Source organism: Anomaloglossus baeobatrachus, chromosome 3 (assembly GCF_048569485.1).
Source record: "Anomaloglossus baeobatrachus isolate aAnoBae1 chromosome 3, aAnoBae1.hap1, whole genome shotgun sequence".
Classification (NCBI taxonomy): Eukaryota; Metazoa; Chordata; class Amphibia; order Anura; family Aromobatidae; genus Anomaloglossus; species Anomaloglossus baeobatrachus.
This window is the reverse complement of record NC_134355.1, coordinates 54,603,747-54,630,136: the sequence shown is the minus strand read 5'-3', so window position 1 is coordinate 54,630,136 and position 26,390 is coordinate 54,603,747. Positions and strand designations below refer to the sequence as shown.

The 26,390-nt window shown below is 54.9% G+C and overlaps 1 protein-coding gene across 1 annotated transcript in view; it reads left to right on the top strand.

Moving 5' to 3' along the window:
• Positions 1-906: 906 nt before the first annotated feature.
• Positions 907-26,390, top strand: part of LRPPRC (leucine rich pentatricopeptide repeat containing) — a 334,390-nt gene continuing 308,906 nt past the window's right edge. Inside the window, exons 1-5 of the mRNA XM_075339187.1 lie at positions 907-1,059; positions 4,906-5,105; positions 12,174-12,296; positions 14,321-14,442; positions 22,814-22,872. Coding sequence (XP_075195302.1) covers positions 956-1,059; positions 4,906-5,105; positions 12,174-12,296; positions 14,321-14,442; positions 22,814-22,872 — 608 coding nt within the window. The 5' untranslated portion in view covers positions 907-955. The remainder of the gene's footprint in view (positions 1,060-4,905; positions 5,106-12,173; positions 12,297-14,320; positions 14,443-22,813; positions 22,873-26,390) is intronic.

Here is a 26,390-nt window from a genome sequence, read left to right as displayed (position 1 = left end):
ATAACCCTGCCCCCACCACTAAATGACAGTTTTCTGCCTATGCACAGTGAACACAGAAAGCTGCCAGTGGTGTGGGGGCGGGGTTATACAGAGCTCAGCATTCAGAGAACTGGTAGATCTGAAGCAGATAAAACAGGGATCTTATCAAACCTGCAGCAAGCAGCCCAGTAAGTGACACATCACTGGAATCAGGGTCTCTGCCCCTACATCATGCTGCTCTCAGAAAGCGTAGTAAAACCTGCTGACAGATTACCTTTAAGCCACAATAATTCATAGTCCATGTGGGGTTTACCGCACTATTGACGCCATCAAACCCAAACCCAACTCCACCCCAAAAAGGTTGGGATTGTTATTTTTCACGTTATTCAGCCCTTTAAAAATGTTTTTCCTGTTTTTAAAAACATTTGGTAAAATGAAAAGTGTTATTAAAAATAACAACAATAGGGACAAAAAAGTAAAAAAAATAAAGAGGAAAAAACGAAAGTGCAAAAAAGAAAATTGACCTCTAATGTCTCATTGTTGTTGGATTAAAGCTGTTAATAAAGTTTGTTTTTCTTCACTTTTTTTCTGTCTGAACTAAAAAATTTCAGGAAAACTATCCCTGAGATTGTGCCGAATGGACGACGGCAGGAAGATGCGCAATGCAGCAGCGCAGGGATAGCTCATGGTTGGCCCCTCTGTTTGGACTGTACCACAACACTCCACAATACTGAGGGGAGGATACACTATTTTACTGCAGCCTTGGCGGTAGAAAACATGCTCCTAACCACAGAATACAGCCCAGAATAATAGACGAGAGCAGCTTTTCCTCTGTGCTCCGTTCTGCTTGCCTCCTTTCTTTTGTCGCCCCCTGGACCGCTCTTTCGTGACGTCACGTACACCCCTTCCCATGCATTGACAGTTCCGAGCTGTCACGTGCTCCCACTGTCCTTGGCCGGCGTGCGTTCTGATCAACATGGCAGCGTTACTAGCTGGTGCCCGGCTTGTGCTGCGCCGCGGAGCGCGACTGCTGCCGGGATGTGCCCGGAGAGCCGCCGTGCTGCCCGCCCTGCCGGCCAGGTCTGTGCCCCTCCGTGTGTGTAACGTACGAGGAGCCTGTGCGCTGCGCGGGGGGTGAGCCGCACTGGCCAAGGTTATCCTGCTGAGCGGACATGTCCAGCTCCACAGCCAGGGGCGGATCACACTGATACTGGTGCAATACTGCCAGGATCTGGAGATAGTGCATGGGAGCACTGTGCCACAGTGAGGGGGTGCATGGCACTGGTGGAATGAGGGGAGTCAGGCTGGGGTGGCACCGCCAGGGTGAGGGGAGTCAGGCTGAGATGGCACCGCCAGGATGAGGGGAGTCAGGCTGGGGTGGCACCGCTAGGATGAGAGGAGTCAGGCTGGGGTGGCACCGCCAGGATGAGGGGAGTCAGGCTGGGATGGCACCGCCAGGATGAGGGGAGTCAGGCTGGGATGGCACCGCCAGGATGAGGGCAGTCAGGCTGGGATGGCACCGCCAGGATGAGGGCAGTCAGGCTGGGGTGGCACCGCCAGGATGAGGGCAGTCAGGCTGGGGTGGCACCGCCAGTATGAGGGGAGTCAGGCTGGGGTGGCACCGCCAGGATGAGGGGAGTCAGGCTGGGGTGGCACCGCCAGGATGAGGGGAGTCAGGCTGGGGTGGCACCGCCAGGATGAGGGGAGTCAGGCTGGGGTGGCACCGCCAGGATGAGGGGAGTCAGGCTGGGGTGGCACCGCCAGGATGAGGGGAGTCAGGCTGGGGTGGCACCGCCAGGATGAGGGGAGTCAGGCTGGGGTGGCACCGCCAGGATGAGGGGAGTCAGGCTGGGGTGGCACCGCCAGGATGAGGGGAGTCAGGCTGGGGTGGCACCGCCAGGATGAGGGGAGTCAGGCTGGGGTGGCACCGCCAGGATGAGGGGAGTCAGGCTGGGGTGGCACCGCCAGGATGAGGGGAGTCAGGCTGGGGTGGCACCGCCAGGATGAGGGGAGTCAGGCTGGGGTGGCACCGCCAGGATGAGGGGAGTCAGGCTGGGGTGGCACCGCCAGGATGAGGGGAGTCAGGCTGGGGTGGCACCGCCAGGATGAGGGGAGTCAGGCTGGGGTGGCACCGCCAGGATGAGGGGAGTCAGGCTGGGGTGGCACCGCCAGGATGAGGGGAGTCAGGCTGGGGTGGCACCGCCAGGATGAGGGGAGTCAGGCTGGGGTGGCACCGCCAGGATGAGGGGAGTCAGGCTGGGGTGGCACCGCCAGGATGAGGGGAGTCAGGCTGGGGTGGCACCGCCAGGATGAGGGGAGTCAGGCTGGGGTGGCACCGCCAGGATGAGGGGAGTCAGGCTGGGGTGGCACCGCCAGGATGAGGGGAGTCAGGCTGGGGTGGCACCGCCAGGATGAGGGGAGTCAGGCTGGGGTGGCACCGCCAGGATGAGGGGAGTCAGGCTGGGGTGGCACCGCCAGGATGAGGGGAGTCAGGCTGGGGTGGCACCGCCAGGATGAGGGGAGTCAGGCTGGGGTGGCACCGCCAGGATGAGGGGAGTCAGGCTGGGGTGGCACCGCCAGGATGAGGGGAGTCAGGCTGGGGTGGCACCGCCAGGATGAGGGGAGTCAGGCTGGGGTGGCACCGCCAGGATGAGGGGAGTCAGGCTGGGGTGGCACCGCCAGGATGAGGGGAGTCAGGCTGGGGTGGCACCGCCAGGATGAGGGGAGTCAGGCTGGGGTGGCACCGCCAGGATGAGGGGAGTCAGGCTGGGGTGGCACCGCCAGGATGAGAGGGGTCAGGCTGGGGTGGCACCGCCAGGATGAGAGGGGTCAGGCTGGGGTGGCACCGCCAGGATGAGAGGGGTCAGGCTGGGGTGGCACCGCCAGGAGGAGGGGAGTCAGGCTGGGGTGGCACCTCCAGGATGAGGGGAGTCAGGCTGGGGTGGCACCTCCAGGATGAGGGGAGTCAGGCTGGGGTGGCACCGCCAGGATGAGGGGAGTCAGGCTGGGGTGGCACCGCCAGGATGAGGGGAGTCAGGCTGGGGTGGCACCGCCAGGATGAGGGGAGTCAGGCTGGGATGGTACCGCCAGGATGGGATGAGGGGGGTCAGGTTGTGATGAGGGCATTGCAGGGCACTGCAGGGATAAGATGAGTCAGGCTGGGATGGCACTGCCGGGGTGAGGGGGTTTGTTCCTGATGAGTATTGGCATTGTTGGGGTGAGGGGGTTCATTTCTGGTGACTGCCGGGATGAGAGGATATGTTCCTGGGCTTTTGGTGATGTTTGAGGGGGGGTGGGCAGGCTTCGGCCCGGGCTCTTGGTGATGTTGGGGGAGGGCAGGCTTCGGGGTGGATAAGGCTTCTGCCTGGGCTCTTGGTGATGTTAGGGGGAGGGCAGGTTTCCGCCCGGGCTCTTGGTGATGTTGGGGGGAGGGCAGGCTTCCGCCCGTGATGTTGGGGGGAGGGCAGGCTTTCGCCCGGGCTCTTGGTGATGTTGGGGGGGGGGGAGGGGGTCAGGCTTTGGCCTGGGCTCTTGGTGATGTTGGGGGGGGCAGACTTCCGCCCGGGCTCTTGGTGATGTTGGGGGGGGGGGGGGAGGGGCAGACTTCGGCCTGGGCTCTTGGTGATGTTGGGGGGGGGGAGGGGCAGACTTCGGCCTGGGCTCTTGGTGATGTTGGGGGGGGGGGGGGGCAGACTTCGGCCTGGGCTCTTGGTGATGTTGGGGGGGGGCATGCTTCGGCCCGGGCTCTTGGTGATGTTGGGGGGGGGCATGCTTCGGCCCGGGCTCTTGGTGATGTTGGGGGGGGGCAGGCTTCGGCCCGGGCTCTTGGTGATGTTGGGGGGGGGGCAGGCTTCGGCCCGGGCTCTTGGTGATGTTGGGGGGGGGGGAGGGCAGGCTTCCGCCTGGGCTCTTGGTGATGTTGGGGGGGGGCAGGCTTCGGCCCGGGCTCTTGGTGATGTTGGGGGGAGCAGGCTGCGGCCCGGGCTCTTGGTGATGGGGGGGGGGGGCAGGCTTCGGCCCGGGCTCTTGGTGATGGGGGGGGGGGGGGGGCAGGCTTCGGCCCGGGCTCTTGGTGATGGGGGGGGGGGCAGGCTTCGGCCCGGGCTCTTGGTGATGTTGGGGGGAGCAGGCTGCGGCCCGGGCTCTTGGTGATGTTGGGGGGAGCAGGCTGCGGCCCGGGCTCTTGGTGATGTTGGGGGGAGCAGGCTGCGGCCCGGGCTCTTGGTGATGTTGGGGGGAGCAGGCTGCGGCCCGGGCTCTTGGTGATGTTGGGGGGAGGGCAGGCTTCGGCCCGGGCTCTTGGTGATGTTGGGGGGAGCAGGCTGCGGCCCGGGCTCTTGGTGATGTTGGGGGGAGGGCAGGCTTCGGCCCGGGCTCTTGGTGATGTTGGGGGGGGGGGGGGCAGACTTCGGCCTGGGCTCTTGGTGATGTTGGGGGGGAAAGGGGGGGGGCAGGCTTCCGCCCGAGCTTTTGGGTTAGTCGGGTTGTCTTGTCTCTTCTTTTTATTGAAAACTTCGGTTTAAGCCTACATCACGTATAACCTTCGTGAGCAGAGTGCAGGGCTGCGACCTCTGACGTCAGGGTCCCTGGTGGTCTCGCTCGCCTTCCCCAGTCTGCAGGTAGCGTCTCTTTATTTTGGTGTCCGTTACGGTAGTTTATTTCCTGCAGGATCTCGGGTTACGTGAGTGGCATTTCCGGGATGTCTTGTAGAAGCCGCAGATCTTGTCTTATGAAACTTATGTAATTTTTGGGAAAAGTTGGACCATAAGTGACATGACGGGGGCGCTGCAGGGAACCTACCCCCCTAAGGCACATTCACGTTTATATGGCTTCAACACTAGATTCCTGAGGACTGGAAATTGGACCTATATTGAAAATGATCATTTTATCATTGTAGGAAATGTCTTTTTCCCCACTTTATTCCAGATACCTCAGCGGCTCCTCCAGGCTCTTTACAGTCGTTGCACAAGAGAAGGGGAACGCAGAAGCGGAGTCGGCTGCGGTGGCCAGAGTGCGGCACTGGCAGGAAGGGTGGTCCATTCATCTGATGGGGTCCAGGCTGAAGAAAAGCGGACGTGTGGGCAAACAAAAGCTGCTGAGGACGTTTGAAGAAGTCTGCAAAACGGGTACAAATAAAGTGCTCTGCACAATTACGAGCAATTTTAAAGGGAATGTGTCTGCAGACAATAATCCTGTGCTTTAAATCATGTTTTTATAGCTCACATATTTTCTTTAGAATTTTTGATCTTATGTTTGTATATCAGTCTATGATTTAAAACTAAAACTATAGATTTCCTTCTTGCCTTTGAGCCTTAGGCTGACACTTCATATTCTGTAGAGACCACTTCTCAGAAGTCTCATTATCATCACAGGCAGGATCACAGTGTCGGGTAACATTTCATATATAGGTATCACAGGATCTACCATTCAACATAGGTGATGGTCAAAGCTCACACTCTCCTCCTTCCTACACAATGACCTCTGCGCAGGTCGCAGAGAATGCGCACAGCACTCTCAGAAATAACTCAACTGTGAAACTTCTTTCTAAATCTTGGGGTAAAAAAAGCACCTGGCCCTGCTCCGTTGGTCTTTTGCTGGTCCCGGCCCCGCTCCGTTGGGCGCTTGCTGGGTCCCCGGCCCCGCTCCGTTGGGCGCTTGCTGGTCCCGGCCCCGCTCCGTTGGGCGCTTGCTGGTCCCGGCCCCGCTCCGTTGGGCGCTTGCTGGTCCCGGCCCCGCTCCGTTGGGCGCTTGCTGGTCCCGGCCCCGCTCCGTTGGGCGCTTGCTGGTCCCGGCCCCGCTCCGTTGGGCGCTTGCTGGTCCCGGCCCCCGCTCCGTTGGGCGCTTGCTGGTCCCGGCCCCGCTCCGTTGGGCGCTTGCTGGTCCCGGCCCCGCTCCGTTGGGCGCTTGCTGGTCCCGGCCCCGCTCCGTTGGGCGCCTTGCTGGTCCCGGCCCCGCTCCGTTGGGCGCTTGCTGGTCCCGGCCCCGCTCCGTTGGGCGCTTGCTGGTCCCGGCCCCGCTCCGTTGGGCGCTTGCTGGTCCCGGCCCCGCTCCGTTGGGCGCTTGCTGGTTGACCTAACGGATCTCATCTGGGTGGACTGCAAATCACTTTTCTATGTAAGTCTATGAGAGCCAGGACAAGGCTCAGACTTACATTGAGAGCTTGTCACCAGTAACAAAGACAGCGACAGGCAATAGTGATAATACAATGGGGATGAAATAATATAAAAAAGACTCCGGCGTTCCGGAGTGGTGCTTTAGCCTCTTAATGACGAATACGTCAAAGGTTCTGTCCCTGAAGTTGATGGGTGCTCGCACGACGAGCCAGCATCTTTCCCGGTAGATAGTGGCTTATTTAACCTGCCATCATATTCCTTCACAGCTGTGGGTTGATAGGGGTTAACTTCCAAATTGGAGAATACCCCTTTAACTGCTGATGTATGAAAACGGATACCAGATGGATGTCAAACATGAAAGGCCTCCTTTTTGTGTAGACTGCTCCTATGCAGACCTATGTGCATGTAATTGATGGCGCTGATGGTCCTACATCGTTAAAGGCGTTAGAATCAATGTGATTGTCTGCAGTGCTCCTATGATGGCTGCTTGTGATCGGAGACTAGGAGGACTGCTAGACAATTTGCTGGATTGGAAAGGTAAGTATGGTGTTTATTTTTTAATTTTGTTTTGTAACATTGATTTAGCAATCACTTCAAGGAAATATCTGCACAGCCCCTTCACACCATGAAGGGGTCTATAGGGTCTTATAACTACATCAATAGGAGAAATCATATGTAAAACTAATCTAAATATGTGTGAGGGCAAACCTTAAGAGACTGCTGCAAAATTTTCAGTTTTTCTGATTTCTCTGTTTATAGGTGTATTTCTCCGAATTTCCAGCCATAAATGTTGTATTATCTATTATTAACTGTCAAAGTCCGGATCCGCGCGGTTTCAGGGTCTGACCGGGACCCGGGAATCCGGCTGCACGATCTGGGTTCGGTTTTTGTTTTTTTTTGTTTTTTTTTCGCTCTCTCTAGCTCTCTCTCTCGCCCTCTCTCTCGCCCTCTCTCTCGCCCTCTCTCGCCCCCCTCTCTCGCCCCCTCTCTCGCCCCCTCTCTCGCGCCCTCTCTCGCGCCCTCTCTCGCGCCCTCTCTCGCGCGCCCTCTCTCGCGCGCCCTCTCTCCGCGCGCCCTCTCTCGCGCGCCCTCTCTCGCGCGCCCCTCTCTCGCGCGCCCTCTCTCGCCGCGCCCTCTCTCGCGCGCCCTCTCTCGCGCGCCCTCTCTCGCGCGCCCTCTCTCGCGCGCCCTCTCTCGCGCGCCCTCTCTCGCGCGCCCTCTCTCGCGCGCCCTCCTCTCGCGCGCCCCTCTCTCGCGCGCCCTCTCTCGCGCGCCCTCTCTCGCGCGCCCTCTCTCGCGCGCCCCTCTCTCGCGCGCCCCTCTCTCGCGCGCCCCTCTCTCGCGCGCCCTCTCTCGCGCGCCCTCTCTCGCGCGCCCTCTCTCGCGCGCCCTCTCTCTCGCTGCGCCCTCTCTCGCGCGCCCTCTCTCGCGCGCCCTCTCTCGCGGCCCTCTCTCGCGCGCCCTCTCTCGCGCGCCCTCTCTCGCGCGCCCTCTCTCGCGCGCCCTCTCTCGCGCGCCCTCTCTCGCGCGCCCTCTCTCGCGCGCCCTCTCTCGCGCGCCCCTCTCTCGCGCGCCCCTCTCTCGCGCGCCCTCTCTCTCGCGCGCCCTCTCTCGCGCGCCCTCTCTCGCGCGCCCTCTCTCGCGCGCGCCCTCTCTCGCGCGCCCTCTCTCGCGCGCCCTCTCTCGCGCGCCCTCTCTCGCGCGCCCTCTCTCGCGGCGCCCCTCTCTCGCGCGCCCTCTCTCGCGCGCCCTCTCTCGCGCGCCCTCTCTCTCGCGCGCGGCGCCCTCTCTCGCGCGCGCGCCCTCTCGCGCGCCCTCTCTCGCGCGCGCGCCCCTCTCGCGCCCTCTCTCGCGCGCGCGCCCTCTCGCGCCCTCCTCTCGCGCGCGCGCGCCCCCTCTCGCGCCCTCTCTCGCGCGCGCTGCCCTCTCGCGCCCTCTCTCGCGCGCGCGCCCTCTCGCGCGCCCTCTCTCGCGCTGCGCGCCCTCTTCGCGCGCCCTCTCTCTCGCGCTGCGCGCGCCTCTCGCGCGCCCTCTCTCGCGCGCGCGCCCCTCTCGCGCGCCCTCTCTCGCTGCGCGCGCCCTCTCGCGCGCTGCGCCCCTCTCGCGCGCCCTCTCTCGCGCGCAGCGCCCCTCTCGCCGCGCCCTCTCTCGCGCGCAGCGCGCCCTCTCGCGCGCCCTCCTCCTCGCGCGCGCGCCCCTCTCGCGCGCTCCTCTCTCCGCGCGCCGCGCCCTCTCGCGCGCCCTCTCTCGCGCTGCGCGCGCCCTCTCGCGCGCCCTCTCTCGCGCGCGCGCGCCCTCTCGCGCGCCCTCTCTCGCGCGGTCGCAGGCGCCCTCTCGCGCGCGCCCTCTCTCGCGCGCAGGCGCCCTCTCGCGCGCCCTCTCTCGCGCGCTGCGCGCCCTCTCCGCGCGCCCCTCTCTCGCGCGCGCGCCCTCTCGCGCGCCTCTCTCGCCGCGCAGCGCCCCTCTCGCGCGCCCTCTCTCGCGCGCGCGCCCTCTCGCGCGCCCTCTCTCGCGCGCGCAGCCCCTCTCGCGCCCTCTCTCGCGCGCGCGCCCTCTCGCGCCCCTCTCTCGCGCGCCGCGCCCTCTCGCGCCCTCTCTCTGCGCGCGCGCCCTCTCGCGCTCCTCTCTCGCGCGCGCGCCCTCTCGCGCCCTCTCTCGCGCGCAGCGCCCTCTCGCGCCCTCTCTCGCGCGCGCGCCCCTCTCGCGCCCTCTCTCGCGCAGCGCCGCCCCTCTCGCGCCCTCTCTCGCGCGCGCGCCCTCTCGCGCCCCTCTCTCTCGCGCGCGCCCTCTCGCGCCCTCTCTCTCGCGCGCGCCCTCTCGCGCCCTCTCTCGCCGCGCGCGCCCTCTCGCGCCCTCTCTCGCGCGCGAGCGCCCTCTCGCGCCCTCTCTCGCGCGCGCGCCCTCTCTCGCGCCCCCTCTCGCGCGCGCGCGCCCTCTCTCGCGCCCCCTCTCGCGCGCTGCCGCCCTCTCTCGCGCCCCCTCTCGCTGCCGCGCGGCCCCTCTCTCGCGCCCCCCTCTCGCGCGCAGCGCGCGCCCTCTCTCGCGCCCCCCTCTCGCGCGCGCGCCCTCTCATCGCGCCCCCTCTCGCGCGCGCGCGCCCTCTCTCGCGCCCCCTCTCGCGCCTGCGCGCCCCTCTCTCGCGCCCCCCTCTCGCTGCGCGCTTGCGCCCTCTCTCGCGCCCCCTCTCGCTGCGCGAGCGCCCTCTCTCGCGCCCCCCGCCCTCTCTCTCGCGCCCCCCTCTCGCGCGCGCGCGCCCTCCTCGCGCCCCCCTCTCGCGCGCGCGCGCCCTCTCGCGCCCCCTCTCGCGCGCTGCGCGCCCTCTCGCGCCCTCTCTCGCGCGCGCGCGCCCTCTCGCGCCCTCTCTCGCGCGCGCGCGCCCTCTCGCGCCCCTCTCTCGCGCGCCGCGCCCTCTCGCGCCCTCTCTCGCGCGCGCGCCCCTCTCGCGCCCTCTCTCGCGCGCGCGCCCTCTCGCGCCCTCTCTCGCGCGCGCGCGCCCTCTCGCGCCCTCTCTCGCGCTGCGCGCGCCCTCTCGCGCCCTCTCTCGCGCGCGCGCCCTCTCCCTTGACTTAAATTGGTCCGGATCGGATCCGCCGGACCCGGATTATGAGCAATCCGCTCAGCTCTAATTATTTTCTAAAAATGAGAAATGGTCAAAATAACAAAACAATGCATTGCTTTCACACCTCAAATAATGCAAAGAAAACAAGGTCATAATCCTTTAGAAACAACAATACTAATAATGTTTTGCCTCAGGAAAGGTTCAGAAATCAATATTTTGTGGAATAACCATGATTTTTAATCCCAGCTTTCATGCGTCTTGGCTGCTTTCCACCAGTCTTTCACACTGCTTTTGGGTGACCTTATGCCACTCCTGGCGCAAAAAATGTAAGCAGGTCTTCTTTGTTTGATGGCTTGTGACTCTCCATCTTCCTTATGATTACATTCCAGAGGTTTTCAATGGGGTTCAGGTCTGGAGATTGGGATGGCCATGACAAGGTTTTGATGTGGTGGTTCTTCATACACACATTTATTGACCTAGCTGTGTGGCATGGCGCATTGTCCTGCTGGAAAAACCAGTCCTCAGAGTTGGGGAACATTGCCTGAGCAAAAGGAAGCAACTGCTTTTCCAGGATAACCTTGTATGTGGCTTGATTCATACGTCCTTCGCAAAGTTTAATCTGCCCAATTCCAGCCTTGCTGAAGCATCCCCAGATCATCACTGATCCTCCAACAAATTTCACAGTGGGTGCAAGACACTGTGGCTTGTACGCCTCTCCAGGTCTCCGTCTAACCATTAGATGACCAGGGGTTGGGCAAAGCTGAAAATTAGGTGAAGAAAATTCAACAAACATCTTTGCAAAGGACAAGCCGCATGCAAGGTTATCCTATCTCTATATATTGCTGTAGATCCATCATATTCAGCCTACTGAGGGGTTATGAATGATGACATGCACTAATGGCAAATTGAAATCTTGAACATTAGGCAAATGAGTATTTTGATCACATGACACTTTTTATACATGTTGTCCTACTCCAAGCTGTATAGGTTGAGAGCCAACTACCAATTAAGTAAATCAGGTGATGTGCATCTCTGTAATGAGGAGGGGGTGCGGTGTAATGACATCAACATCCTATATAAGGGGTGCTTACTTATTAGGCAACTTCCTTTCCTTTGGCAAAATGGGTCAGAAGAGAGATTTTTCAGGCTCTGAAAAGTTCAAAATTGTGAGATGTCTTGCAGAGGGATGCAGCAGTCTTGAAATTGCCAAACTTTTGAAGCGTGATCACCGAACAATCAAGCATTTCATGCAAAATAGCAAACAGGGTCGCAAGAGGCATGTTGGGCAAAAAAGGCGCATAACTGCCCATGAATTGAGGAAAAATTAAGCGTCAAGCTGCCAAGATGCCATTTGCCACCAGTTTAGCCATATTCCCGAGCTGCAACATTACTGGAGTATCAAAAAGCACAAGGTGTGCCATACTCGGGGACATGGCCAAGGTAAGGAAGGCTGAAAACTACCACCTTTGAACAAGAAACATAAGATATTTCTTGTCCCAGTCTTGACGTTTTATCTTAAGACTGATTTTTCAAAGGTTTTGTGGACTGATGAAATGAGAGTGACTCTTGATGGCCAGATGGATGGGCCAGATGGATGGATCAGTAAAGGGCAGAGAGCTCCACTCTGACTCAGACGCCAGCAAGGTGGAGGTGGGGTACTGATATGGGCTGATATCATCAAAGATGAACTTGTGGGGACCTTTTCGGGTTGAGGAATGGAATGAAAGCTCAACTCCCAGACCTACTGCCAGTTTCTGGAAGACAACTTGTTCAAGCAGTGGTACAGGAAGAAGTTGGTAATGTTCAAGAAAACATGATTTTCATGCAGGACAATGCTCCATCACATGCATCCAATCACTCCACAGCGTGGATGGCCAGTAAAGGTCTAAAAGATGAAGAAATAATGACATGGCTCCCCTTGTTCACCTGATCTGAACCCCATAGAGAACCCGTGGTCCCTCATAAAATGTAAGATCTACAGGGAGGGAAAACAGTACACCTCACGGAACAGTGTCTGGGAGGCTGTGGTGGTTGCTGAACACAATGTTGATCGTAAAAAGATCAAGCAACTGACAGAATCTATGGATGGTCGGCTGCTGAGTGTCATCATAAAGAAAGGTGGCTATATTGTCACTAATTATTTGTTGGGTTTTTTTTTTTTTTTTTTTTGCATGTCAGAAATGTTTATTTCTAAATTTTGTGCAGTTAGATTGGTTTACCTGGTGAAAATAAACAAGTGAGATGGGAATATATTTGTTTTTTATTAAGTTGCCTAATAATTCTGCACAGTAATAGTTACCTGACAGATATCCTCCTAAGATAGCCAAATCTAATAAACCCCACTCCAACATCCAAAAATATTAAGCTTTGATATTTATGAGTCTTTTGGGGTGATTGAGAACATAGTTGTTGATCAATAATAAAAAATATTCTCTAAAATACAACTTGCCTAATAATTCTGCACACGGTGTATGTCTATGGCATATACATATGTATTCATGCATTTATATATATCTTTTAAGGTAAGCCGAACAATAACCAGGCGTGGTTCTTCCTGCGCGCTTGTGGCTCATTTATGCCAGAGATATCCCCGGTGGAGCGAACGGAGGTGGCAACTGAAATCTGGGCAAAGCTGAAGGATTTAGGTAAGGATCCATTTAATCTTTGTGACGTTTTTCTTTCATTTGAATCCACTATTGTTTTAGTATAGGGGATTTTTCATCCACTTCCTCCTTCCCTCCAGACAAGCCCTTTAATTTGAACCGTCACATCCTGCAAATAGTGACTGACCCAGGGGAACAAGGGATATGTAGTATAACATTGACTTGCATAGATTACCATGTAATACATGGATGGCTGAACTTGACCAGAGCCTCGGGGAAAGAAGATGGTCCCCTCCCACGAGGTTCATATACCATGATAGGTCAGGGACTGTTTTAATTAGCCATCCCCTTTTAATGATTTGTCTCAAAATAGTAAGTTATCCCCCTATCCAGAGGTTAAAGGGAACCTGCCACCAGGTTTTTCCGTTATAAGCTGTGGCCACCACCCATGAGCCCATCCTACGTCCTAAACACAATGTCCTCCATTGTTCTCCTGCGCATGTGCACTTCTCTTTGCCCTGTTGAGGGCAGATGAAAGCATTGTATTGCACATGCACTGGCTGTCTTTGACCTTTCCTCGCGCCTGCACACTACAGTACCTTGCTCTGCCCTCAACAGGGCAGATCAAAGTGCGCATGAGCGCAGTGCAGGTCTCTGTGTGGGATGACGTAGGACGCGTCATAGAGACGGAGCTGGGATGGAGGGTATCGACTGCACAAGATGGAGGCACCGAGAGCCACAACTGAGTATAATAAAGGTGTTTTTTATGTGATGCAGAGAGGCCTGGTCTCTTATATACAGTATTCTGGAATGCCGTATAGAAGAGCTCACTGGTGATGGCAGCATCTTATAGGGGACAAATCTGGTGACAGGTTCCCTTTAAGGGGTAACTTGCTGATCAGTGGGATCTCCAGCAAGCCTGATAATAAGGCTCCTCTGCGCCCCATCTTGGATAGAATGGAGGTGTGAATATTCAACGTCAACCCCCATCATTGTCTGTGGGGTAAAGTAGAGTACAGCTCTTGGCAGTCCCATAGACAATGAATGGAGTGGAGGTCAAGCATGCGCACTTCTCCATTCCAGGCTCTGCAGAGTTTGCCTCCCATTCTCTGGCAGCCGGACCCCATTGAGCTGAAACTACCATCCACTACATGATGCATAAGAGAGAACTTTCGGTCTTCAGAAAAAAACTTTTAACATTAACCATATTTCCTCTTGAATAGGGCCAATGGGCAGAAATGCAACCGGCTAGTGCCCCCTGAGCGTTATTTTAGTAACCCCCACTTCGAAGTTCTAGTTTAACTCTTGATATGCTGAATGCATCCCTTTTATTTCTGTCTGAGTTCTCCTGACCAGAGCGATTAATTGAATAATATTAAAAGGAACCAATCACCAGGATTTTCATATATAACCTAAAGCCAGTGCTATACTGGCACTATCATGCTGATTCTATACATACCTGTAGGGGTCACATCGGATGTTTAGGTTTTGAAATCCAAGAAAGTAAAGTTTATAAAATCGGCAGCTTCTTGAGTGACAGCAGCTGAGGATCAGATAATATCTGGGGGGGGGGTATTTATAGTTATCTCCTCCCCCTGTTAAAATTTGCATACGTATTATACAAATCAAGGTAAATTTTCACTTCCACGACCTGTGGTGAGGTCATACCCATGTGACCAGAAGGGGCGGGGCCTCAGCCAACAGAAAAATGTTGCTTTCTGATATCAGATTTGTTGGCTGAGGCCCCGCCCCTTCCGGTTACATGGGTATGACCTCACCACAGGCCCTGGAAGTGAAAATTTACCTGGATTTGTATAATACTTATGCTAATTCTAACAGGGGGGAGGGGATAACTATGAATACCCCCCAGATATTATCTGATCCTCAGCTGCTGTCACTCAAGAAGCTGCCGATTCTATAAACTTTACTTTCTTGGATTTCAAAACCTAAACATCCGAGCTGACCACTACAGGTATATAGAGAATCCAACCTGATAGTGCCAGTATAGCACTGGCTTTATCCTGGTGATTGCTTCCCTTTTAATACTTTGTCTTCTCAATTCTTAGGATTAGAGTTTAATGTCACCCATTACAACACCCTGCTGGAGGTCTACATACAGAATGAACACGTCTTTTCGCCCACTGAATTCCTCGCCACTATGGAGGCGGCTAATGTGGAGCCTGATCAGGTGGGTGATCAATTGTAATTTGTTATGGGCGAACTTGGAGATATTTGTGATTGGTAACACTGGGAAAAAAAAATGTAAAAAAATCTGCTCCAGACCGAAAATGATCCAGGATACGGTCTGGTCCCCAAATAAGTCTATGGGGACCAGTACTCGGCGCTTAAAAATGGTGGTTGAAAGGTTAGGGGGATTAAAGCAAGCGCTTTATACTTACCGAGTCTCCCGCATGGCTGTAACTGCTGCCAGGCCGCTTACTCTACTTCCGGTTATTGCTTATCCATATTCACTTCTTCCCCCGCCTACTGGCAGTCCTGGTGTCTGTGATTGGTTGCAGTCAGACACGCCCCCAGCCTGTGTGACAGCCAATCACAGTCCACAGATCCTGTCTATGGGTTACAATTTCGCCGCACTTGGATTTTCTTTCCAGTACACTGTGTGTATGTTCAAAAGTACAAGCTCTCATATGGCAATACTGACGAAACACCCCCCCCCCCCCCCCAAATTATTGCTTTTGGAATAAGGGTCGGAAAAGTGAAGACTGAAACTAGCCATGATGTGAAGGGGTTAAATGAAGCGACATAAGACACAGGATGTGCACAGCAATGGCAAAATGTTAATTTTATGGGGCTTTTTTTTTTTTTCAGGTGCAAAAGATGCCATGTTACCCTTAGAAAATAAAAAGTCTTCTGAAAAAGGGTCACGTCCTGCAGTGGTTTCCACTTTGCAAATCTGTGACCAATCCAATACAAAATGTGACGTTTGCAGCGGATGCTGCTGGGAACTCTGCTGCAGTTTAACCGCAGATTCCACCCTTTTAAAAGGGAGAGAAATGGGCAAAATCCGCACTGAAATGCTCATGGGACACATGCAGATTTGGATGTGAAATTGCTGCAAATTTGCAGCATTTTTGCAACACCATGAATATGCTGTGCTTATATATACAGGGTGGTCCAAAAGTAGGTGGACAGTATGTGTACTAGGGTTATCTAACATGGTGTAAAGTGAAACTAACTCAGTTGCCCTTAGCAACCAATCAGATTCCACTTTCCATTCTTCAGACTCTTTTTGGAAAATGAAAGGTGGCATCTGATTGGTTGCTAAGGGCAACTGAGTCAGTTTCACTTTACACCATGGTTGATGACCACATACTGTCCACCTACTTTTGGACCGCCCTGTGTATGTATGTGTGTGTATATATAGTACAGACCAAAAGTTTGGACACACCTTCTCATTTAATGACTTTTCTTTATCGTTCCTATGGCAGACCCAGACCATGGGTGTATAGCTTCTGCCTCCGGCGGACACACAAAGTACTACACTAAAAAGTGTAGCTCCTCCCTCTGAGCCTATACACCCCCTGGAGAACCAGATCTAGCCAGTTCATTGCTTTGTGTTCAGGAGGCATACATCCACACATGCATTCTCATCTGATTTTTTCATTTTTGGAAAGAGTTTGAAGAAAAGCGGGTCCAAGTCTGGAGCCCCGGCATGTCCCTTCTCACCCCACTGTGTCGGCGGTGCTGTTAAGGTTGATTCCAAGGCTGGAGCCTTACATGCCGCGCTCCTTCACCATCCCTCGGGCTCTGGCTTGAAGTGGGAGCCAGCACGGTTCTCCATGCTTTGCAGGAGACCGGTCTCCATCCGAAGCCCTTCAGGATCCTGCTGGACTGGAGCACTCATCCCCAGGGACTTGGAACCCTGCGTCTCAGAAAAGCTAAGTACCTGAGACGTTTATATTCTGGGGGTCCCTGTACTTTATTATGGTTGGAGAGTGTGCTGAGTGAGTTTTCTGACGTTTCCGGCTGGTTCTCTGGCTGTCGCCTGAGAACCGCGCTGATGGTGCCTGCGCGCCGGCCGCACCGCTCAAATTTAGGCCCCAGCTTCGCCGGAGGCCTACTTTCGGTTTCACTGCTCTCGCATGTCATTCATGCAGAGGGACAGTGCGGCTCCGCCCAGCGGCCGTTCTGCACAGGGGAGAGACACTCCTCCCTGGGTACATGTCTCCTCCCCTGTAAGTCTCTTTGGCCCTCCAGATCCCGCTCTCAGAGTTGGTCCCGCCCCCTCTCCTTGCTCCGGCGCCATTTTATCAGCGTTTTCTCTGCGATCAGCACTGGCTGCAGCATCCCTGCTGAGGTGCTTGGGGGTCCGGGCTTTGGGATCTGGAGGGCACACAACACCGCTCCAGCGGTCTGGTAAGCCACAACCTCTGGTTGTGGTTCTCTGTATATACTCTCTGGGGGTCACTCTGGCAGAGCCCCCACTTCAGTAATATGTCTCACACGAGGAGCAAGGCTCCAAAGCTATATTCAGTATGCACTGCATGTAAGCTCATACTGCCTGAACCGAGCACATATCCACATTGTGATGCCTGCTCTAACCTGACAATGCCTCAGCCTGGAATCGCACCCACAGTGGTCTCTCCGGCTGCTCCGGCTCCTGTGGCTGAACCTCCGGCTCGGGTAGAATCCTTTTCTAGGTCTATCTCCCAGTCCTTTGCCGACTCCATGGGACAGCTGTCCCGGAGCTTGCTGAACATGCATCAGCCCCCTTCGCAGGGTGCCTCTGCTGCTAGGGCTCTCTCAGCGGAGCTCACAGAGGATTCTTCATCTGGTCCCAGACCCCGTCCTCCTAAGAGGAGACGTAGGGCTCCCTCCCCTTCCTCGTCCCGCGGCTCTGTTTCAGAAGCTGACTCGCGGGACGAGGAGGATGCCTTTACAGGGGGGCTCGGAGGCTACCTCCATGTGCCCCATTGATCTGTCCGAAAGTGACTCAGATGTTAGTGATTTGATTGCGTCCATTAATTCTGTACTGGACCTCAATCCGCCAGTATCAGAGGACCAGTTTACCTTGCCTAAGAGGACAAAGAGTGTGTTCTTTAACCACTCCAGTTTTCAGGCCGCTGTGACCAAGCCTAGGGCCTGTCCTGACAAACGCTTCCCAAAGCATGGTTCTGATGACCGTTTTCCCTTTCCACCTGAGGTGGTCAAGGAGTGGGCTCATTCACCAAAGGTAGACCCCCCCCCGGTGTCTAGACTCTCAGCCCGGACCGTTGTATCAGTGGCTGATGGCACCTCACTTAAGGATTCAACTGACCGCCAGGTTGACCTTCTGGCCAAATCTGTATATGAGGCGGCAGGGGCCTCGTTCTCCCCATCTTTTGCAGCAGTGTGGGCTCTCAAAGCCATCTCTGCTTCTCTAGAGGAGATGCATTCCCTCGCCAGGGAATCTATGCCCGAAATGGTTGCCTTAACTTCCCAAGCTTCAGCTTTTTCATCCTATGCCATGTCTGCCATGCTGGAGGCTTCTCACCGCACTGCGGTGGCTTCGGCTAATTCCCTCGCTATCCGCAGGATCTTGTGGCTTCGAGAGTGGAAGGCAGATGCTTCTTCAAAGAAGTACCTTGCTGGGCTCCCTTTTGCTGGGTCCAGGCTATTCGGTGAACAACTGGATGAGATTATTAAGGAAGCTACTGGTGGGAAGAGTACTTTCATGCCACAAACCAAAACCAGGAAACCTGTCCAGGGTAGGAACCAGTCGAGGTTTCGTTCCTTTCGTTCCTCCAACTGGTCGTCCTCTAAGCCCTCGGCCTCGTCCACTAACTCAGCCAAGGACCAAAAATCCAACTGGCGCACAAAGGCGCGTCCACAGAAGACCGCAGGAGCTGCTGCCACTAAGGCAGCCTCCTCTTGACTATCTGTCCGCGCCAGCAACGTCCTTAGTCGGTGGCAGGCTCTCCCACTTTGGCGACGCGTGGTTTCAACACGTCTCCGATCAGTGGGTGCGGGATGTCATCTCCCACGGCTACAGGATAGAATTCTCTTCCAGCCCGCCAAACAGATTTTTTCTGTCAACTCCCCCCTGTTCCAAGGCCGCCGCCTTCTCTCAGGCCGTGGCATCCTTGCAGGCCAACGGAGTAATTGTACCGGTTCCCGCCCGGGAACGGTTCAGAGGTTTCTACTCAAATCTCTTCCTAGTTCCCAAAAAGGACGGTTCCTTCCGGCCCATCCTGGATCTCAAGCTTCTCAACAAGCATGTTCAGGTGCGGCATTTTCGCATGGAATCTCTGCGGTCAGTCATTGCCTCAATGACCCAAGGGGATTTCCTGGCATCCATCGACATCAGAGATGCCTATCTGCATGTGCCAATTGCAGTTTCTCACCAGCGTTGGCTACGTTTTGCAATCGGAGAGGAACATTTCCAATTCGTGGCTCTCCCCTTCGGGTTAGCCACGGCCCCTCGGGTATTCACCAAGGTCATGGCAGCAGTGATTGCGGTTCTGCACCTCCAGGGGTTGGCAGTGATTCCTTACCTGGACGACCTTCTAGTCAAGGCTTCATCCAGCGCAGACTGTCAGCGGAGTGTCTCGCTCACTCTCGCCACTCTAGCCCAATTCGGGTGGCTGGTCAATCTGCCCAAATCCACTCTGACTCCGAACCAGAGGCTCACGTACCTAGGGATGCAGTTCGAGACTCTGCCGGCACTTGTGAAGTTGCCCTTGAGCAAACAGCAGTCCCTCCAACTGGCGGTGCGCTCTCTGCTGAGGCCCTGCCGTCACTCCATCAGGCACCTTATGCAGGTGCTGGGTCAGATGGTGGCGTCAATGGAGGCTGTTCCCTTTGCCCAGTTCCATCTGCGTCCTCTGCAGCTGGACATTCTCCGCTGTTGGGACAAGCGGCCTTCCTCCTTGCACAGGTTAGTGGCTCTGTCGCCACAGACCAGGAGCTCCCTTCAGTGGTGGCTTCGGCCCCTCTCTCTGTCTCAGGGACGCTCCTTCCTAGCTCCGTCCTGGGTGGTCCTCACCACGGATGCCAGTCTATCCGGCTGGGGAGCAGTATGTCTCAACCACCGAGCACAGGGCACTTGGACTCCGTCCGAGTCAGCCCTCTCGATCAATGTGCTGGAAACCAGAGCTGTGCTCCTGGCTCTTAGCTTTTCACCACCTATTGGCGGGCAAGCACATCCGAGTCCAGTCAGACAACGCGACAGCGGTTGCCTACATCAATTACCAAGGCGGGACACGCAGCCGCCTGACAATGTTGGAGGTACAACGTATCCTTCAATGGACGGAGGACTCCAAGTCCACCATATCCGCAGTCCACATCCAAGGCGTGGAAAACTGGGAGCCAGATTATCTCAGCCGTCAAACCGTGGACAGTGGCGAGTGGTCCCTGCATCCGGCAGTGTTTCAGTCAATCTGCCGCAAGTGGGGCACTCCGGACGTGGACCTAATGGCATCCCGTCACAACAACAAGGTTCCGATTTACGTGGCTCGCTCCCACGATCCTCAGGCCTTCGCAGCGGACGCTCTGGTTCAAGACTGGTCCCAGTTTCGTCTGTCCTACGTGTTTCCCCCTCTAGCTCTCTTGCCCAGAGTCCTGCGCAAGATCAGAATGGAGGGCCGTCGGGTCATCCTCATTGCTCCGGACTGGCCCAGGCGAGCTTGGTACCCAGACCTGCTCCATCTGTCCGTAGAGGTGCCGTGGCATCTTCCGGACCGTCCAGACCTCTCACAAGGTCCGTTTTTCCGCCAGAATTCTGCGGCTCTCAGATTGACGGCGTGGCTCTTGAGTCCTGGATCTTGACGGCTTCTGGTATTCCTCCTGAAGTAATTTCCACTATGACTCGGGCCCGGAAGTCTTCCTCGGCCAAAATCTATCACAGGACCTGGAGAATTTTCCTGTCCTGGTGTCGTTCTTCCGGCCATGCTCCTTGGCCTTTTTCCTTGCCGACCCTTCTGTCCTTTCTACAGTCCGGTCTGCAGCTAGGACTGTCCCTCAATTCTCTCAAGGGACAAGTCTCGGCTCTGTCAGTGCTGTTCCAGTGGCGTATCGCCCGGCTGGCTCAGGTCCGCACCTTCATGCAGGGCGCGTCTCACATCATTCCGCCTTACCGGCGGCCCTTGGATCCCTGGGACCTCAATTTGGTCCTCACGGCCTTGCAGAAACCCCCCTTTGAGCCTCTTAGGGAGGTTTCTTTGTTTAGTCTTTCACAGAAAGTGGTCTTTCTAGTGGCCATAACTTCCCTCAGGAGAGTCTCTGATTTAGCTGCGCTCTCTTCGGAGTCACCTTTTTTGGTTTTTCATCAAGACAAGGTGGTTCTCCGTCCGACTCCGGACTTTCTCCCTAAGGTGGTTTCTCCTTTCCACCTTAACCAGGACATTACCCTGCCTTCCTTTTGTCCGGCTCCTGTTCATCGCTTTGAAAAAGCGTTGCATACTCTGGATCTGGTGCGGGCGCTTCGGATCTATGTGTCTCTCGCACCGCTGCTCTTAGGCGGTGCACCTCTCTTTTTGTGCTAACCACAGGTCGGCGTAAGGGCCTCTCTTCTTCTAAGCCGACCTTAGCCCGTTGGATTAGGTCGACCATTTCGGATGCCTACCAGTGTTCTCAGGTGCCTCCCCCGCCGGGGATCAAGGCACACTCGACCAGAGCTGTCGGTGCCTCTTGGGCTTTCAGGCACCAGGCTACGGCTCAGCAAGTCTGTCAGGCTGCCACTTGGACTAGCCTGCATACCTTTTCAAAGCACTACCAAGTGCATGCTCATGCTTCGGCAGATGCGAGCTTGGGCAGACGCATCCTTCAGGCGGCTGTCGCCCATTTGTGAAGTTAGGCTCTGCCTACTTCTCAGTTTTTCTGTTTATTCCCACCCATGGACTGCTTTGAGGTCTCCCATAGGAACGATAAAGAAAAAGAGAATTTTTTTTACTTACCGTAAATTCTTTTTCTTATAGTTCCGTATTGGGAGACCCAGCACCCTCCCTGTTGCCTGTTGGCAGTTTCTTGTTCCGCGTGTTATCACCGGCTGTTGTCGTGGACAGAGTCTCCGGTTCTTGCTCTGTTTTTACTTGTGGGTGGCTATTCTCCTTCAGCTTTTGCACTAAACTGGCTAGATCTGGTTCTCCAGGGGGTGTATAGGCTCAGAGGGAGGAGCTACACTTTTTAGTGAAGTACTTTGTGTGTCCTCCGGAGGCAGAAGCTATACACCCAATGTCTGGGTCTCCCAATACGGAACTATAAGTGAGAATTTACGGTAAGTAAACAAAATTCTCTTTATTTTCGTGACTCTGAAAAATTGTAATTCACATTGAAGGCATCAAATCTATGAATTAAAACATGTGAAATGAAATACTTAGTGTGAAACAACTGAAAATGTCTTATTTTCTAGGTTCTTCAAAGTACCTACCTTTTGCTTTGATTACTGCTTTGCATACTCTTGGCATTCTCTTGATGAGCTTCAAGAGGTAGTCACCGGAAATGGTTTTCCAACAGTCTTGAAGGAGTTCCCAGAGATGCTTGGCACTTGTTGGCCCTTTTGCCTTCACTTTGTGGTCCAGCTCACCCCAAGTCATCTCGATTGGGTTCAGGTCTGGTGACTGTGGAGGCCAGGTCATCTGGCGTAGCACCCCATCTCTCTCCTTCTTAGTCAAATAGCCCTTACACAGCCTGGAGGTGTATTTGGGGTCATTGTCCTGTTGAAAAATAAAAGATGGTCCAACTAAACGCAAACCGGATGGAATAGCACGCCGCTGCAAGATGCTGTGGTAGCCATGCTGGTTTAGTATGCCTTCAATTTTGAATAAATCCCCAACAGTGTCACCAGCAAAGCACCCCCACACCATCACACCTCCTCCTCCATGCTTCACGGTGGGAACCAGCCATGTAGAGTCCATCCGTTCACCTTTTCTACAAAGACATGGTTGGATCCAAAGATTTCAAATTTGGACTCATCAGACCAAAAGCACAGATTTCCACTGGTCTAATGTCCATTCCTTGTTTTCTTTAGCCCAGACAAGTCTCTTCTGCTTGTTGCCTGTCCTTAGCAGTGGTTTCCTAGCAGCTAATTTACCATAAAGGCCTGCTGCACAAAGTCTCCTCTTAACAGTTGTTCTAGAGATGAAGTGTGTCCAAACATTTGGTCTGTACTGTATATGTATTTATATATGTATGTTTGTGTGTGTGTGTGTGTGTGTGTGTGTGTGTGTGTATATGTGTATATTTTCTTCTTTTTTTTTTTTTTCCCTGTGGACATTTTCTGCTACGTGTGAACAACATTTTTAAGGCCCCATTCACATGTATTTTACTGTAACCAGGCTCAGGTTTTTGGACCCCTCACTGAGCCCGGCAGCAAATCAGTGGTGTCTGAACTTAGCCTAATGGTTTATTCACATGACCGTATACCGGCTGCATCTCATGTCTCCCAGCCCGTCCGTAGGTTTTCTCCCCGGTACAGACAACCTCGTGTAGGCCTATTGTTAGAACTGGAAAAAAAAAGTAAAAATAAGTGATCATACCAAATACAGTGAGTGTATATGTGATCATATAAAGATGCATACATGGATAAATCAATGTGACTTTTTTTTTTCTTTGCTTTTCAGGGCACTTACCAGGGGCTGATTGCAGCTTATTGCAGTGAAGGAGACATCGATGGAGCGAGGTGGGTATTAAAATCAACCTGGGCCTTTCTGGAACAGTATGAAGTTGGTGTAAATGATGGTGGAAGTCTACACCGACTTGTCACTGGCGTATATTTCTGTTTGCACTGCATGGACAATCCAAAGAGAAACTGTCATATGGAAAGAATGCTATTACCGTGCAGATATGGGGTTAATCTGCAGGTTAACACTAGAAGCCCCAGGAATTTCGAGCTCCATAGGGATCCAATGTTAGAAATGTCAAATGACCCCTCTCTGGGACTTCTAGTGTTAATAGAATTGTGAACCTGCTTGCCACCTGCACACTAAACCCGCTGCTGGGAGGAAAATAACTTAACCCCTCCCAGCAGCGTTCTTGCTTCAGTTGAGGCACCAGCTCCTTGTCACCTCTCCTTGTATGGAGAACAGCAGCTGTAATTGTGCCCCCTGCACTGACTGACCGCTTCCTCTAATGTGGAGTGGCTATCAGTCAGTGCAGGGTGCGCGATTACAGCCACCACTCTCTGTAAACAGAGCAGTGACTGAGCCTGTGCCGGCGCCCCCTCCGTGACTGAAACTGGAATGCTGCCAGGAGGATCCAGGTTAATTTCCTCCTGGCAGCGGGTTTAATGTGCAGGCGCTGGGCAGGTTCAGAATGCTATTAACCTGCAGGTTAAACACATCTGCAGGTTACTAGCATTTTTCAACATGAGAGGTTCCCTTTGAGACCTAATGTACAGTGGATGTGAGCTGAGCCCGCTTCATGCAGCATGGGATGCAGCTGCGTTATACAGCCGGCACCCAAGAGTAACTGCTGCAGTTTGTAGCAAGATCTGATTACAGCAGTGCAACCTGTTTAAATGCCCTGGTCAATTGTGACTACTTCATAAAGGTTTCTAACGTGCAGCCGTCCATTCTGTCACCGGCATTCCTTTACACGTGATGGAGGGGTGCCATGTCAGTGTTGATATAAAGCTCATCATGTGGCTGTGTTTCATAACACATCATCGATTTTCTAATACTGCACTGGTTAAAAATGGAAAAACACATATATTTTCTAAAAAAAAATAAAAAAATAATTAAAACAACCCCTCCCCCCAGAATTTCTCAAACTCATGAAATATCAATGTTTCATATGGTGAGCAGCAACAATGAAAGGAACCAAAATAAAAGCGCAGTCCCTTTCTTTGTCGCTCCATTGGGAGACCCAGACAATTGGGTGTATAGCTATTGCCTCTGGAGGCCACACAAAGTATTACACTTAAAAGTGTAAGGCCCCTCCCCTTCTGGCTATACACCCCCAGTGGGATCACTGGCTCACCAGTTTTGTGCTTTGTGCGAAGGAGGCAACACATCCACGCATAGCTCCACTTTTTAGTCAGCAGCAGCTGCTGACTATGTCGGATGGAAGAAAAGAGGACACATATAGTGTCCCCAGCATGCTCCCTTCTCACCCCACTGTATGTCGGAGGTGTTTGTAAGGTTGAGGTACCCATTGCGGGTACGGCGGCAGGAGCCCACATGCTGATTCCTTCCCCATCCCTTTTTACAGGGCTCTGGGTGAAGTGGGATTTACCGGTCTCCAGGCACTGAGACCGTGCTCCATCTACAGCCCCTGGAGAAGATGCTGGATGGAGCGGAGTACATCAGGGACATGGCCCTGCTTCCTCAAGGTACTCTGTGTCCCCGTGCATTTGGCGCTCACACCGCAGCATGCTGGGTGTTGTAGTGCGCCGGGGGACATCAGCGCTGCGGCGCCTGTGCCATGGCCTCATTCAGCTTTGCTGAAGCAGGCTCACTTATGGGAATTGGTCGCGCCGGCCGCTGGGACTGCGGCGCGGCTGGCACTTGTAGTGCGCCGGGGACTTCAGCGCGGCCTGCGCTTTTACGGCGGCCGCGCTGATAACTAGAGTCCCCGGCTTTTGCGGCCTGCTTCCGTTCGTTCCCGCCCCCAGACCTGCCAGTCAGGAGAGGGGCGGGACGCTGGCCACTTCCAGGAATCGGTCACGCCGGCCGCTGGCAGCGGCGCGGCTGGCACTTGTGGTGCACCGGGGACTTCAGCGCGGCCCGCGCTTTTACGGCGGCCGCGCTGATAACTAGAGTCCCCGGCTTTTGCGGCCTGCTTCCGTTCGTTCCCGCCCCCAGACCTGCCAGTCAGGAGAGGGGCGGGACGCTGGCCACTTCTATGAATCGGTCGCGCCGGCCGCTGGAACTGCGGCGCGGCTGGCACTTGTGGTGCGCCGGGGACTTCAGCGCGGCCCGCGCTTTTACGGCGGCCGCGCTGTTAACTCGAGTCCCCGGCTTCTGGGCCTAGTCTCCCTTCGTTACCGCCCACAGCCCTGACAGTCAGGGTAGGGGCGTGACGCTGCATAGAGCAGAGCTGAGAGCTGGAGTATGTTTTGCATACTCCACCCCTCTCACTGTGTGCACTGTGAATCCGGATTCCCGCACTTTCTCAGGCACGCCCACGGCTTCCTTCTCTACAAGGACACCGGCAGCCATTAGTGTCAGTTTCTGTACGATACAGAGACAAGTGTGGAAGACCCTGGCATTCTGATAGTCACACAATCGCTGCAACAGGCGTTAAGCAGCACCTGTGGTGCTAACCCCACTAGTGCAGAAGTGCACTTATAGATATGCTTGTACTATATACATTGCACTGTTTGGTCGCACGTTGTATATACCCTCCTGGATTATGCGGAGGAGTTATCAGCATATTCTCTGTGTAAAACAAAGGTGCAGAACCACATGTTTTTCTATACAGCTGGTACAGCATGTACGGCTATACGGCCGGCAGGTACATAGACTCCCATTGTATGCACTAATGGCCAGGGGATGAGGACGGTGTCTGCAGTATTTACTGACAGTTTTTCTGAGACTATGGCTATGATACTAGAAGCCTAGCAGTCCGGACATGTCTCTCACAATATGGGCACTGTTGAATCATTGATCCATGGCCCCCCTCAGTGTGAATAACTAACAGCTCCGGGAATGTCACACGCATCCCAGAGTCACGGCTCTGCACGAACGTCAGTCCCAGACAGCCTAAGCGGGCTCACTATGAGCGGCCTCGGTTTCATCAGGGTCCTAGCAGGAAGGACTCGCTGTGTAATGAGGCGGAAGTAGCGGCTCAGGATTCTGATCCTGAGACCGCTCTCAATCTGGATACACCTGATTGTGACGCCATAGTAAATAATCTTATAGCGTCCATCTATAGAATGTGGGTTATTTCTCACAGCTCCTCCAGTGGAGGAGTCAGCTTCACGTATTTTTCTGGACCACTCTGCCTTCAGAGAGGCAGTCCAGGAACACCACGCTTATCCAGATATGCGCTTCTCCAAACGGCTTAGGATACACGTTATCCCTGTCCCCTGACTTGGTCAAGGACTGGACCCAATGTCCCGAGGGCATCCTCCAATCTCCAGGCTTGTAGCTAGATCCATAGTTGCAGTGGGAGATGGAACTGCAAACTCAAAGATGCCACTGACAGACAGATGGATCTCTGGTCGAAAGCCATCTATGAGGCTGTCGGCGCACCGTT